The sequence below is a fragment of the Saprolegnia diclina genome (assembly GCF_000281045.1).
Source record: "Saprolegnia diclina VS20 unplaced genomic scaffold supercont1.55, whole genome shotgun sequence".
In the NCBI taxonomy this organism is placed as follows: Eukaryota; Oomycota; class Saprolegniomycetes; order Saprolegniales; family Saprolegniaceae; genus Saprolegnia; species Saprolegnia diclina.
The window spans coordinates 243,301-257,031 of record NW_008246122.1 but is presented as its reverse complement, the minus strand read 5'-3'; the positions used below and the strand labels follow the sequence as shown (position 1 = coordinate 257,031).

The 13,731-nt window shown below is 57.8% G+C and overlaps 7 protein-coding genes across 7 annotated transcripts; 4 read left to right on the top strand and 3 right to left on the bottom strand.

Annotated features, from left to right (window-relative positions):
• Positions 1 to 666: 666 nt before the first annotated feature.
• Positions 667 to 1,647, bottom strand: SDRG_13087 (hypothetical protein). The gene has a single exon (XM_008619170.1). It carries the CDS (start codon positions 1,612 to 1,614, stop codon positions 739 to 741), a length of 876 nt encoding a protein of 291 aa, XP_008617392.1. The 5' UTR covers positions 1,615 to 1,647; the 3' UTR covers positions 667 to 738.
• A 358-nt stretch (positions 1,648 to 2,005) lies between these two features.
• SDRG_13086 (hypothetical protein) lies at positions 2,006 to 2,975 on the top strand (the record flags this gene model as incomplete). Its single annotated transcript, XM_008619169.1, has 2 exons — positions 2,006 to 2,209; positions 2,856 to 2,975. 2 exons carry the CDS (start codon positions 2,006 to 2,008, stop codon positions 2,961 to 2,963), a joined length of 312 nt encoding a protein of 103 aa, XP_008617391.1. The 3' UTR covers positions 2,964 to 2,975.
• Positions 2,976 to 3,187: 212 nt separating this feature from the next.
• SDRG_13085 (hypothetical protein) lies at positions 3,188 to 5,298 on the top strand. Its single transcript, XM_008619168.1, has 6 exons — positions 3,188 to 3,285; positions 3,335 to 3,610; positions 3,655 to 4,230; positions 4,272 to 4,545; positions 4,594 to 4,980; positions 5,024 to 5,298. Exons 1-6 carry the CDS (start codon positions 3,217 to 3,219, stop codon positions 5,248 to 5,250), a joined length of 1,809 nt encoding a protein of 602 aa, XP_008617390.1. The 5' UTR covers positions 3,188 to 3,216; the 3' UTR covers positions 5,251 to 5,298.
• A 306-nt stretch (positions 5,299 to 5,604) lies between these two features.
• Positions 5,605 to 6,339, top strand: SDRG_13084 (hypothetical protein; the record flags this gene model as incomplete). The annotated part of the gene is made up of 5 exons (XM_008619167.1): positions 5,605 to 5,712; positions 5,760 to 5,849; positions 5,894 to 6,070; positions 6,115 to 6,231; positions 6,277 to 6,339. 5 exons carry the CDS (start codon positions 5,605 to 5,607, stop codon positions 6,337 to 6,339), a joined length of 555 nt encoding a protein of 184 aa, XP_008617389.1.
• Positions 6,340 to 6,384: 45 nt separating this feature from the next.
• On the bottom strand, positions 6,385 to 8,096 carry SDRG_13083 (hypothetical protein; the record flags this gene model as incomplete). The annotated part of the gene is made up of 8 exons (XM_008619166.1): positions 6,385 to 6,806; positions 6,853 to 7,054; positions 7,104 to 7,562; positions 7,613 to 7,782; positions 7,839 to 7,873; positions 7,920 to 7,969; positions 8,012 to 8,038; positions 8,088 to 8,096. The coding sequence occupies 8 exons, from the start codon at positions 8,094 to 8,096 to the stop codon at positions 6,385 to 6,387; spliced, it is 1,374 nt and encodes a 457-aa protein (XP_008617388.1).
• A 1,093-nt stretch (positions 8,097 to 9,189) lies between these two features.
• Positions 9,190 to 11,928, top strand: SDRG_13082 (TKL protein kinase). The gene is made up of 13 exons (XM_008619165.1): positions 9,190 to 9,508; positions 9,561 to 9,626; positions 9,673 to 9,813; positions 9,862 to 9,924; positions 9,969 to 10,028; positions 10,072 to 10,134; positions 10,185 to 10,250; positions 10,301 to 10,533; positions 10,589 to 10,630; positions 10,677 to 11,079; positions 11,127 to 11,385; positions 11,436 to 11,577; positions 11,625 to 11,928. The coding sequence occupies exons 1-13, from the start codon at positions 9,243 to 9,245 to the stop codon at positions 11,882 to 11,884; spliced, it is 2,064 nt and encodes a 687-aa protein (XP_008617387.1). The 5' UTR covers positions 9,190 to 9,242; the 3' UTR covers positions 11,885 to 11,928.
• Positions 11,929 to 12,222: 294 nt separating this feature from the next.
• SDRG_13081 (TKL protein kinase) lies at positions 12,223 to 13,687 on the bottom strand. Its single transcript, XM_008619164.1, has 4 exons — positions 13,468 to 13,687; positions 13,046 to 13,415; positions 12,594 to 12,997; positions 12,223 to 12,544 (listed from the first exon to the last, which is right to left on the bottom strand). The coding sequence occupies exons 1-4, from the start codon at positions 13,652 to 13,654 to the stop codon at positions 12,282 to 12,284; spliced, it is 1,224 nt and encodes a 407-aa protein (XP_008617386.1). The 5' UTR covers positions 13,655 to 13,687; the 3' UTR covers positions 12,223 to 12,281.
• Between the last annotated feature and the right edge of the window lie 44 nt (positions 13,688 to 13,731).

Below are 13,731 nucleotides of genomic sequence, written 5' to 3'. Positions count from 1 at the left end.
GCACGCACCTACGCGTATTTTGCAAGACGAAGCCAACACTGTGAAACGCACTAGCAACCAGACACCACGCCAAGGTGTCGAGCATGTACTGCTTCTCGAGGACGTAGTCGCCCTTGGACCAGTAGAGCATCGCGAGCAGAAAGAGCAAGTGAATGTACAGCCCTGGCGCTGGTGGACTCTTTTGGAACCTGTCCCAGATCGGAAGCCAGAGCGCCTCAGCCGCTGCGTAGTCGCCAAGGAAGCGGTACGTCAAACCGAGGTTGAATGATGCAGCATCAGTGGGCCGTAATTACGATCCTGCACATGTATCTTCAAACAGCGCCTTGGCTTCGACGGTTTGGCTCCGCCTGAAGCCGATCAAAGCTGCGCATCCAAGCACTTGCGGAACCAATCTATTGCTTGGTCATAGCCGAAGAGCTGATGGCTGGCTATACCGAAGAGGATCGACATGGTCGCTACGGTCGACATGTGAGCAGCTCCGAGGTCTGTCAGCGCCGTTTCTCCAAACAGAGAGCACGGGCCTCGACTAAGTACTTGGCTGCCACAAGAGAGCGGGCGAACGTGTTGCGAACATGACACAAGGTCAAGGGATCGAGGCCGTCCATGGCCGAATGGCCGAGAGGTCGTAGAAGACTGTGCGCCACTTGTTGCTGAGGGCATATTTCCGGGATACAATCGTCGTTTCGTGAAGTTCACGAATCGATTTGCAAGTCTGTCAAAGCATTTCAAAATTTACGCTTATGGAATATAGTTGTGGAGGTCCCAGCTCCGCGTCATGTACGATGGCCCGTACAAGTGCGTCAAGTATGCGTCGACGTTGGCCGGGCAGCGGGCGCGGACCGACTCGAAATTGCAGGGCACGAGGGGGTAGATCCAATCTCGCGGTACGACAAAGTGCTTGGGCCGGCCCTCGCAGGCCACGCACTCGTGCCAGCAGCCCGACGCCTCGGGACCGAGCAGCGCTGTTCCATTCTCGTTGATGGACGGCAAGAAGACAAAGATGTCGAGGTAGAGACCCGACGTCTTGTCAATGAACCGACCGGGCAGCGCAGCGTCGCGCGTCTTGGTGGGATACAAAGTGCTGTTGACGATCTCGAGCTTGTAGCGCTCGGGCAAGGCCAGTGGCGTCGTGCCAAGCGTCGCAAACGCCTCGACGCCCATGCCCACGTCGAGGTCCATGTCGTTGGGGTTGAGTGTGCCCGTACGGATTGCGCCGAGGAGCGTCCCGCTGTCGAGCCAGTACTCGATGCCATGCGCCGTCAGCGACGTCGTCAAGGTCTGCGCCAATCCGCGCAGCATGCCATCGATCTCGGACTGGTCGAAACATTCGTTAGGCCCTCGATACCTAACTTCGCGGTGGCTATCGCGGATCAGGACGCACAACTTGGTCGTCCAAATGGCATGGACGCAGGCGACCGCAATCGTGACGAGGACGAGGCTGACGACGCACAGTACAATCTTCTCGCAGAGCGTCGCCTCGACGTCGAGCGGGTGCACCTGCGGCTTGGAGCGCGCATAGCCGTCGACGATGTCGAGCAGCGCCGCGTCCTCACGCACAGCGTCAACGTCAGCGTCGTCCAGGTCGTCGTCGCTGCGCCGTGTTCGCTGAATCATGCTGCCGGCTTGCTATTGTGTCGACCAATGGCCTTGCAGGAATATGAGAATACTGAAAACAAGTCAATTCATCGTGCAGGGGTCGAGCTGCCACGTCACAGATCATAAAGAGGTTAAATGGGTAAAATAGCAAAATGGGCCTTTGTTGCAGCTCTTCGTTGCCGATCCTGACGGGGACCATGGGATACCAGTAACGAGCCTTGCGTCTCGTGAGCCCAACGAGCTAGATGGACTCCAGTACACTGTACCCACCAGTGTACTGCTGTAGTGTACCTATAGGTTTGTAGTTGTCCGAGATCGATCGTCCGCCGGTTTATCAGCTGCGAGTCGGGCTCGCATCCACTTTGAGTCAAGTGACGTCCGCGATGTCCACAAGTCGACGATTGCGACCATGTCGATCCTCGGCATGTCCAGCTTCAGTCTCTTCGACTATTACCAAGCAATGCACTGGTTCCGCAAGTGCTTGGACGCGCAGCTCTCGCTGCTCGGAATGGACCACCCGAGCACGGTGTACACGCGCGACTATCTCGCCTTGATCTGTTTCTACCGCGGCCAGCTCGTCGAGGTCCGAGTGCTCTACGAAGCGATCACCTCGGTACGGTAGCGCATTTATGGTCCCTTTCACAGCACGACCATCACTGCGTTGATCAACCTCGGCTCCGTGCACCGTTGTCGTGGCGACTACACGGCAGCGGACGCTCTCTGGCGTCTGCTCTGCGCCCGCGACATCGAGCTACATCACCTTGATGTCCCTTCTCGCCAAGCTCTACTGGTCCAGAGGCGACTACGACGATGGCTAGCGCTACCTAGAGATGTCTCTGGCGTGGCGTCTTGCAAACTTGCCACCCGGCGACGCCGGCGCGAGCGTAGGTGCGTCGGCGCTGTTCCGGTTTTTCTTCTCGCCGCGCTTTTTGGGGCGCAACCCCGCACGTGTGGCGGGGTGTGGGCCGGTGTTGTCGTTTTTTTCGCCGAGCGCGCTCTCGAGGGGGGTGTGTGTCGAGGCGACCTGTTTTGTGTGTGGCGCGCGGCTGTACGGGGTTTGTTTTTCGTGTTCTCGTTGTGCCGCCTTTTTGTCTCTTTTTTTTGCGCCCTGTGTCTGTCTCGGGGCGTGTCCGAGGTTTTGTGCGCCCGCGCCCTGTGGCTTTTCGTGTTCTGTGTGCTCGCGTGGGTGTCTTTTCTCGCGCGCGCTGGTCGCCAGTGCGACGGATCAAGCGACAGCGACCTTGTGGCGCGACTACCAGACGTACTGCACTGCCAACAAGGTTCCGGTCGACGAGCAAGCGGCCTTTGCCAGCTACGAGCCGATCGCAACGCGCACCTGGCACCCGAAGCTCTACCTCAGTGTCTAAATCAATAATGTCATCGTTAAAACGTACTAAACAGTGTTTGTACTAGTAAGTATGTAGCAAGTCTTGACCTCGAAGTACTATATGTACGTACGGTTGTACTACGAGTAGTAGCGAAGAAGCTATTGTCCACCAGAGCCCATCGCAAGGGCAACTTGGCGATAAAAGTGGGTGAAGATAGACAACGTATACCCAAAGAGGCGATTTATGACTTTTAACACCCAACGGTTCCATTCCGCAATTTTTAAACGAGCGCATGTACCGCCAAGTGCCGCCGCCTGCGGTCCAGGCGTTCCCACACGACGTCCATGGCGAGATGGCGCGGGTAGACGACGCCCACCATGTTCCTCTCCGTCATCATGGGTCTGCGCTAGATGCGGGAGGCCATCGCACGCCTTACGCAGGAGAAGGGCCAGGCCGAGGAGATGGTCGGGCTTCTCAACATTAAGCTCGACGCGTACAACGAAGAGCTCTTTGACGCCAAGTCGAACGTTGCAGTGATCGAAGCCGAAGCCAACTACCGCTGCCAGCAGAACGAGCTCGCGACGTCGCAGAAGGTCGCTAGCCTCACGTCCCAGGTCGCGTTCCTGCGCGAGCAGATTGCGACCTCGGAGCGCGCCCACACGCGTCTTCGCAAGGAGCTCGAGAGCGTACGCTTAGCGCTTCTTCTTACGACCCTCATGCACTCGCGTAGGCCCAGACGTCGATGCTCGTCGAGCAAAAGCGACTAACGGCCGAGAAGAAGCTCCTCGAGACCAAAAAGCGCCAGCTCCACGAGATGAGCAGCTCCCAAGCCGTTCCCTTGTCCCAGGTCGCCTCCCAGCGACCGTTCTACCCGTCGCAGCAGCTGCGAACACCGCCGCCTCGGCCGCAGTCGCCGGTGGTCGCGCCTCGGTCCTCGGCCACGATTGCGGTCCAGACCGAGGCCATTACTACCACGAGTCTCAGCCACGAGAATGCGGAGCTCGTCCACAACCTGCTTCAAGGCGCCGCGCTCTTGACGCTGCTCAACCATGTCTCGTCGTCGGGCCTCGAGGGGCCCGAGGCAGAGACGCTCACGCACCACGACGCACCCCGGGACTCGGAGTTTAGCCAGCTTATGCAGCCATTCTCCCAGTGGTTTCCGCCGCCACCGTCGCCGACCGTCGTCAAGCTGGCGCCGCTTGCGCTCGCCCAGCAGCTCTACACGACGCTGTCCCAGCTTCTGGCGGGCAAAAGCACGAGCGTCCACTTGATTCCGCTCCTAACCGACTACTTGCTGGCGGATATCGTAAGTTGCCATAGTCGTCACATTATTGTCATCATGGCTAGGAACACTCGGTGCTCACAAGCGCACTGCAGGTCCTCTTTGGCCTCCTGCACGCCAGCACGCGCGTTCGGGAAGCGCTACGCGACCCGCCATTATCATCCTCGACCCAAGGGATCGCTCGCATTCTGCTGCGTGGCAAACCGCTGGCACCGTCAACGCCCGAGACATTTCCTACCACCTTGGACATGTCGGTGGTCCGGGCCAAGTGCATGCATGCACTCACGCGTGTTCTGAAGCACCATGTGCATCAACCTGCCGTGCTGGCTCATGGTCTTGGTGCGTCTTCGTCTCGCATGCGAGAGGGTAATCGCGGTGCTTGTGTAGCGGTTGTATCACTTTGGATTCGCATTTCGCGGCAAGGTGCGGAGAGCTTGTTGCCGGTTTTGCAGGACATTGTCGGGAGTCCGAAATCAACGAGCCACGTCCAAGTCCGCGCGCTGAGTCTCCTCATGCAGCTGCTCCAGACGGAAAGTCTCTTTCAGATCTGGCGCCGCCAGAAGCAATGGCTGCCACTGCTGTTGCTCAAGAGCCCGGTCAAGCTCAGTGCGCTGCATGTGACTGTGCAGCTGGCCCTCCTGCAGTTTGTCGACTTTGTCATGATGACGTACGGGCTCCCGGGCGCAACGTGCATACTCAGCCACCAGCCCGACGAAGCATCGATCGTCCAGCCCATCATTCGGCTCATGGAGACGGCCATTACCCACATACAAGGTACGCGTAGAGTCGCATTACAAAAGATACCAAGTGACCGTAGACGACCACGATGATGCAGCGATGCAGTTGCAGCTGCTGCGCGCCGGCTTCCAGCTCATTAGCGCCTTGGAGCAGTACGTGGAGCTCAAGAGCCAAGTGCGGGAGCCCAAGCAGCAAGCCGCGCTCTTCAACATTCTGCACTACGTCCAGCGCGAGCTGCCGCGGGATGCGGTGACCGCCATGGCGCTCATCAGCGTGCTGCAAGCCCCAACGCCTGTCACCTCGTAGCTCGTTAACGTTGACGTGGACTAAAAATATAGTCTTTTATCTATCCTATGACAATATTCCCCATGCTCTTGATGGCATTGTGTCGTGTACGCGGGTGTCGTTCTTGTGGACCTTGGGTGGTAGGGCTGGGGTTCTATGGCGACGCGCCTTTTTGAAAAAATGTGTTTCGTCCCTAGGAACTACGACGAGTGTAGCAAACCTATGTACGCATATTCGTCTGATGTACATAATGTCATTGTCGTCGCTGCCCGTTGCGCGCAAAAGTCGTTTATATAAACCTGAAAGCGGGACGGACCTCGCTGTCAGCTATGAAATACACAGTACGGTATCAGTTACGTAGGAAACTCGAGCCGGATGCGCATCGCCCAGCTCCTGGCGCTGGCCATCGCCGCTTGCACGAGCCGCGCCGAGGACGACGTCTGCAGCCTCATTCCGGCCAAGTCGCTCGCCTTCTGCTCCATGGTACGCGCCCCTTCATGCAAATGCAGCTGCCATGCATCGCATTCCAGGTCGACTACGTGGCCGTCACGAGCGCCGACGACCCAACGGGCGCCGCCGCCGACGCCGACGCAGCCACCTACTACGCCAGCGTCGAAAAGGTTTGTGCTGCAAGCATGCGTTGGCGCGTACGATCGGACGGTAGATCCTCGACCGCTTTGGCTGCAGCACCAAGTACAGCCTGTACAACTGCGAGGACTGCCGGGATGCATACAAGTACTGGGTCTGCGCCGTGCAGTTTCAGCGTTGCGGCGGCAGTGCCCGGACGGCGACAGCCATTTGCCCGAGCGTCGCCGACGGCTGCGACCCCTTCCGCACGCGGGTAGGAGCGTCTCGCCAACCAAGCACGAGCCTTTACGCGGGTAGACCTGCCTCTCCATCTGCGAAGATGTGATCCGCAAGTGCCCGTATGTGCTCAACTTTGCCTGCCCGGCCGAGGACACGGCGTACTTTTCGTCCGACTTGACCAACTGCAATCGATTGGTACATGTTCTATAGTACATGATCATTTATTGTCGTCTCTCGTAGGACCGGACGGTCAACCCCGACAACCCGGCGCTCGGTTGGCCCGGCACGTTCGCCTCGAGCTAGGACTTAGCACGACACACATATGACTGCTTAAATAAGGGTAGCGCACTAGCACCCACAAACGCGAACGTTGGCGGTGATCGCCATGCACTCTTGATAGAGCACGAAGAGGACGTGCAAACTCTGCTTGAGCTGGCCCGGGTAGACGGGAATGTCGAGGAGCCCGCAGATGACGCGGACCCGGTCTTCGAGCGACAAAGTATGCAGCTCGAGAGTTGAAAAGCCCGTCAAGAACGGCTCAATTTCTGGTGGCCAGAGCTCGAGAAGGGTGTCGAGCGATGGCATCGGCTTGGTGTACACGACGTGCGGGGGCGGCTGCGACGCGTGCACGACCGCGACGCTCGCCATCCATGCGGAAATGCGCGATGGCGCCAAGTGGGCCTCTTCGATCACATGTACTGGCAACTCGATCGCGCGGCGGGAGTCGCCCAAGGCTGTTTTGGCGTCGGCTTGCAGCAGCAGCTGGAGCTCTATACAGATGTCACGGACGCTGTCCGACCGCAATGACATAGATACCAGCAGGGCTGGACTGCGCCGCACTCGGCTCGGCGAGGAGATGCACACCAAGCTCGACCGGTGGCGGGTCGAGAACGAGTACGTCCGGTCGAAGCAGACTGGTCGTGTCAAAGGGAAACCCAATGCTCGGCAAATACGGTGGCACAAATGGTTCGAGGTACAGAGGCAAGTCGACCATCTCTGGCCGGAAGACGTCGACCAGCTACGTGGACCAAGCATCTCCAAGACGGTGCTATGTACGGTAGGGGTACCTCGAGTAAAGTCTGAATCTCCGGTGGCAACGCGAGCTCGTCGTCATTGTCGTTGTCATGGAGCGTCCGTTCGTCGAGGTCTTGCGCTGCATCGGTCGCATCCTCCTTTGCCATTTCGTCGTAGAATGCCCGCGCCATCTCTTTGGACGGGCTTTCGATCTTGGGCAGCGGCGCGTCAAGAACCGTCCGACGCGGTGAGCTCGCGTCCTTCCCCACAGATGACGGCGGTTCGTCATCGTGGGGCGTCACCAAGGACAAAACTGTGTCCTTTGAACGCACGGTGGTCGCTTTTCGCTGTCGCTCTTGACTGCGCAGCGTTGAGCGTGCCTTGGTGCTGGCCTTGTCGTGCTCGTACTCGTCTTCTTCGTCTTCCGACGACGACGCGTCATCGTCCGTGTGGTTGACGACAAAGATATCGGGCCCTCGCCGCTCATTGGAGAGATACGACGGCGCGTGGACCTATCAGAGATGTGAAGCACATGCGAGGCAGCGCTGGCTGTCCTATTAACCGGTTTCATGGGACTGCCCGGGATCTCGGGCGGCTCGTCGTTGTCCGAGTCGTCGCCGTCGTGCGCCTGCCGCCGGCCATCGCCGGTACTCGCTGGCTGGCTAAAGTTGTGGGACAGCAGTGGGCGGCGGCCGACAAGTGCGTCGTCGTCGTCATCATCGCTGTCGTGCACTGTAGCAACACAGAGATCCATGGATCGATGCCTAGCATGGGCGACCGGGACGTACACGCGCGCTTGGTCGGTGACGCCAGCGTGTCGACGCTAGCAGGCGCCGTCAAGAAAGCTGCGCCCAAACGACGCCACGTACCTCGCTTCAAGGTCGTCGTCGTCGGGCAGCTCGTACATCTCGTCCATGCTCTACGCGCCATGGCTTGTGGCTGCTTACGCCATCGCGCGTACCTGGTCGTCCAGCTCCGTCTTGTCCATCTACGCACGCAAGTCACATGAGCGGCATGGAGCCGCGCATCGGGCCGACCTCGTCCATCGTGCGAGCGCGGCCGTCGCCGTCGGATAAAAAACGCGTTATCCGTACAAGATCGCGACGGTTCGACCAAGTGCAATCTTGGCTCACACGGTGTGCACCGAGGGAATGCCCCGAGGACCGTCCGTCGACGCACTAGTGTATATATCGTCTTGTTTATACTAATGTACAGATTGTACACGTAGCGAATGACATACCCGACGCTCCGCAATGCTGCTGTGCGAAAATCAGACTCGATCCACTGGCCACGGGGATCGTGCCAAACAGTGTATTTTAGACATTACACTGTCTTGAGCGCTGCGACCTCGCACCCTTTTGGCTTCATGGACGCGCCGCCATCGTTGCTGGGATGCACCCATTAGGATTATAAACAAGTAGAGGCTAGAATCTACGAGCAGTGAGTAGAGAGGGTCGCTGCAACGCAGCTCTGATGCACATGCAGAGGGAGCTGCCGAATTTGAGCAGCCGGTGGTTGGCCCCAAATTCTGTTCTCATTCTCAGCTTTGGACTGGAGCGGTGTAACGTGGTGGCTGCAACGCCGCGCTCGTCGTTCGCACTGGTCGAAGCACGCAGGAACAAGACGGCTTCGTTACTAGTACGAGATACGTCCATTGCACGAGCTATGGCTTCGAATCGTTCGCTGTCAACCTCCCACTCCTTCACATCAGGTAGCGTATTGATGCACCTACTAGACACATACTAGTGTACTCATATTACTAGTAGATGCAAGGAGATCCAACCTTCCTCGTCGTTGATTGCACGCGCAGTGTCGGCTCGAGCGTTCACCGAGACGGGTTGCTCACAGCCGTTGATGAAGCCACGCGGTGCTGGCCGGTCGCAAATAGCAGGTAATTCTTTCATTGTACGCCAAGCCGACTGAAACCGAAGGAGGGTGACTATCATTGACTGCAAACTCCATATTTATGCTGCATTGTAGATTGCTTGTAAGGAGTCTCTCTTTCATGTCGGTGCATAAAAACACACATGGCCATACAACGGCCTTGATATTTAAATACAAATATAATATGCGACACGCGACCAATCAGCTGGTTTGAAGGAGAGTGGGACAGCGCAACGAACACGCCACGTGGGGTTCGATCGCACTGCCTTTCTGGTGCCAGCCGCCGATCACTTGCGCACTGGAGCACCATGGCCGACCGACTGCTGCGGCTCCTGCTCGTGCTGCAGCTCATGGCGGCGGTGGCGACGGCGGCGGTCGCCTGCCTCTACACCTCGTACCCGCCCGACCTGCTCGTGTACACGGCCGACGCGGCCTGCCCGATCGTCGGCCGGTCGTGCATCATCAACTCGACCGACTGCGCCGTTGTCAACAACATCACGCTCGACCAAGAGACCAAGACGCTGCCCTTCTTCAACGCCGTCGGCGACCTCTCGTCGTCGACCATTGTCAACATGTGCGAGCCTTCTGCCAGGATGCGGCGACTCATGATGCATACGATGGTGTAGGAAGATTGGCAATAAGACGTCGCTCGTCATGAAGGACATGAGGTTTCCGGCGTCGCTCAAGGCGCTGTACGTCCTCTTGCGATCGCTCGCCGGCGCTAAGATCTGATCGTAGCCAAATCCAAAACATCTCGCGTATCGATTTTACGCAGCTCAAGACGCAGTTCCCGTCGACGCTCGTGTCATTAGGCGTCCTCGACTCCAACTTGGAGATCTTTCCCGCCACGTTTCAATGGCCCGACCACCTCCGAACCATGTATGCCTCTCGCCTCATCCTACAGCAGGACGGACACGTCGTCTCTAGCACTTTGCGCAAAAACAATTTGCAGACAATTCCCAAGGGCCTGCCGTCCACAACCATCAATCTGTACGCATTCAAGTTATAGAGTCGTGGGCTCACGAATGGTATAGGGCCATTCAGAACAATACGCTCTCCGACTTCAACTACCTCCCGGCCAACCTCACGTTTTTGTTGGCCTCTTTGAGTTTAGCGTGGCGCTCAGTACTTCACTAGGAACGTGCGGGACAACTTGTACACGCGCGTCGCCGACCAAGACTGGACCACGATGCAATACCTGTACAACCCTAACCACTGCTTTATCGAGTCGACTGACCGACTATGCGCAGGCAACTGAGTTCGAACCCGATCTCGTCCATCGTCAACATTCGGCTCTCGAAATCGATTGCATTCTTGTACGGCGAATCGTACCTTTTGCGTTGGCTCATCGCCGAGTGTGACGTAGCTCGTGCTTGGGCTGTGCGATTCAGGAATTCACCATCAACAACGTGACGTACGAAGCGCTCAATGCGCTGCAGAACGCCAACGAGACCGAGTCCAGCACGGTCGAGTCGACGGGCTTTCGCTTTGATACCGGCTTCTCCGTGGACGCGGCCGCCTGCGCTGCGCTGAAAGGCTCGGTTCAACCGCTCTGGGCCGGCAAGTCTCCGCACACCTTTCAAGTCTGCGTCGTGCCCGGTACTCCTCGGATGACAATGTCCTTCTCGCTGACCAGTTGTGATGACGTGCGTAGACGCGCTGCCACCGCCGACGCCGATTATCGTGTCCAAAAATGGTAGACAATATGTACATTGCGGACAAGATGTCTTATGATAACGTAGACACGGGGCTCATCATCGGATGTGCCATTGGCGGTGTCGCCGTCATTGCGATACTGCTCATCGCGGTGCTCATTCGCCGCAAGAAGACTGCAGCAGCCGACCTCCTCGCGTTCCAAAGTGAGATCACGGGCGGCCGCAACCGCCGAGCAAACGGCACGGGGTTCCAAACCCTCGAGTCGTCGCTCGAGCTGGCCGAGAACGGGCTCAACGTCGAGGAGCTTCGCATGCACAAGCTCGACCTCGCCGACCTCAAGGTCACGGCCACCAAGCCGTTGGCGTCTGGCGCCTTTGGCGAGGTCTGGCTCGGTCATTACGGCAGCGAAAAGGTCGCGATCAAGCGCCTCAAGGACACGCACGTCGAGTCGGTGCAAAAGTTTATCGAAGAGATCAAGCTCATGATCCAGTACGCGTCGGACTATACGCACGAACGATACTCATGGTGTCGGATAGGATGGACTCGCCGTTCATTGTCAAGTTTGTCGGCGTCAGCTGGCGCCGTCCGATCGAGATCGAGTGCATTGTCGAGTACATGGACCTCGGCGACCTCCGGAGTATTCTGGCGGCCCGCCGGCGTGAGCAGTTTTCGTGGAAGGACAAGTTTGCGTGTATCATGAGCATCGCGCGCGGGCTTGTGTATTTGCACACGTTTACGCAGCCCATCATCCACCGCGACCTCAAGTCCCGCAATGTCCTCCTCGACTCGAAGAAGGTATTTTTTCTTTTTTTCGGGATTAAACAGCTGATATTGTTGAAATTTAGGGCACCAAATTAACCGACTTTGGCGCGTCCCGCGAGGCGGCCGACGAAATGATGACCAACGGCATTGGCACGTACCAGTGGATGGCGCCCGAAGTCATTCTCGGCACAGAGTATACGATCGCTGCCGACGTGTACTCGTTCGGTACGCATTTCTGAGCGAGGGGTAGGGTTGTGTGACATTTGCCGTAGGCGTCCTTTTGTCCGAATTCTCGACCCACGCCGTGCCCTACAGCGGCTTGGTCAACCCCAACACGGGCCATGCGTATCCACAGGAAAACATCATGTCGCGTGTGACCACCGGCGAGTTGCGCCCAAGCTTTCTTCTTGACGAGACGCCGTCGTGGGTGACGGAGCTCGGCGAGCAGTGCATGGCGACCGACCCGCGCGGCCGGCCGACGTCGCTCCACCTCACGGCCGTGCTCCAGCGCGTCAAAGCCAAATTTTATTAGATTCTATCAACTTATTTCAATTCGATTGCTCTTCTCACTTTACATTGTCGTTGCCTCCATCTCAACGGCCGTTGCAGTCGTTTTTGGTCGTCAGGGGCAAAAAGCCGAGACCCGTCGCGATTATATATGAACGTGTTCCGCGTTATCTTCATTATGACACAAAGACTTCGCATACGTAGCGCTACGCCTGAATGCGTGGGAGTTGGCTCCAGCACTTGGTCGTTGGGAGTGAGCTGCGTACGGAGAGATCCATCCCGTGGTGGACCCCACTCGCCGAGTCATAGCTCGCGCGAGGTCGTACGCAGGCTCCTGTACTCGGACCGCCCGAGAGTTTTTCGTCGCGATTACCGAGTAGATTTATTGAAGTGTATACTAGAGCATTAGAAGTCAATGGATCCTAGTACAAAGTATCGGCATCGATCAAGCTATCGACAAACTGCCGCACCAACACTGTGAGCTCCAATGTGGTCGGTCGCAGACTCGGGTCCCACGCCAAGCAGCGGACACCGACTTCGTGGACCCAGCGCGGCGACGTCGCATCAAAGTCCGGTCGCAGGTCGCCGCTCGCGATTTTGGTCAAGAGACTCTGCGCACTCTGCGACGCAAAGTATCGCTGGGTGTACGGCACCTCGTGTGTACTCATCTCGGACACAATCACTCCTACCCCCATCCCGCTTAGTCATGAAATCTCGAACAAAGAGCAACGTACCAAACGAGTAAATGTCGGCGGCCTCGCTGTACGACGAGCCGTTGATGACTTCGGGCGCCATCCACTGGAACGTGCCGATACCCGAAGTCAGCGTGCGCGCGTCGCAGAGCTCGCGCGAGACGCCAAAGTCGGTCAACTTGGCGCCGCATGTGTCGTCCAACAAGACGTTGCGGGACTTGAGGTCGCGGTGGATCACGACAGGGCTGAACGTATGGAGAAACACGAGGCCGTACACGATGCTCTGCAGCAGCAGCGCCTTCTCGGCCCACGGGATCGCGTCTCGACTGGAAATCGCGAGGTAGCTCAGGAGGTCGCCCGCTTGCATGTGCTCCAGCACCGCTTCGATGTCGAGGAGCCGGCGCCACGTCACGCCGACAAGCGTCACAATGTATGGGCTCTGGAGCCTATCATGTCAAGTCGTGTAGGATATAAGAAGAGAAAAGACGTTGTACTTGGCGAGAAGCAGAATCTCTTGGATGAAGGCGTGGATGGCTTCGGGTCGGCGGTCTTTGTTGCGCTTGATGACCACGGTGGCGTTGGTGGCGAGGTACGTGGCGCGCCACACGTCGCCAAACGCGCCAGATGCGATCGGCTTGGCGTCCGACACCACGAGGCTTGACGCGTCGAGCTGCAGCATCTGGAGCGTCTCGAGCTCTTTGGCCGACAGCGACGAGACGAGGTAGTCGTCGTCGGCGGCGCGGTCCGTCTTGGCGACGCGCTTCCCATGGTAATATGTCCCAACAGCAATGAGTAGAAGCGCTACGACGCCGATCGCAAGGTACGGGTAGATGTGATTGTTCTTGTCGGCGATGTTTGGCATGCCTACCGGTACGAAATATCAACTTGAAACTTCGCTAGCATCGAGGAAACGCACTCATGACGTCCGTGTCGACCGGCAGGACGCAAATGGTGTAGTTGGAAGGCGGCCAGAGCGTGTGAATGGTACCGTGAAAGACGCGGCAGTAGTCGGTATTTTGGTGCAGACTACGGACGCGGTACCCAGCACTGTCATTGGATGCTGGCGCCAACGCGCGCAAGGCGATCAACGCCGGTGGTTGCATCGAAAAGACTGTCAGATCGCAGTCTTTGCACGAGCTACACCACCATGAGATATTCAAGTCCTTCAAAAGATAAACGC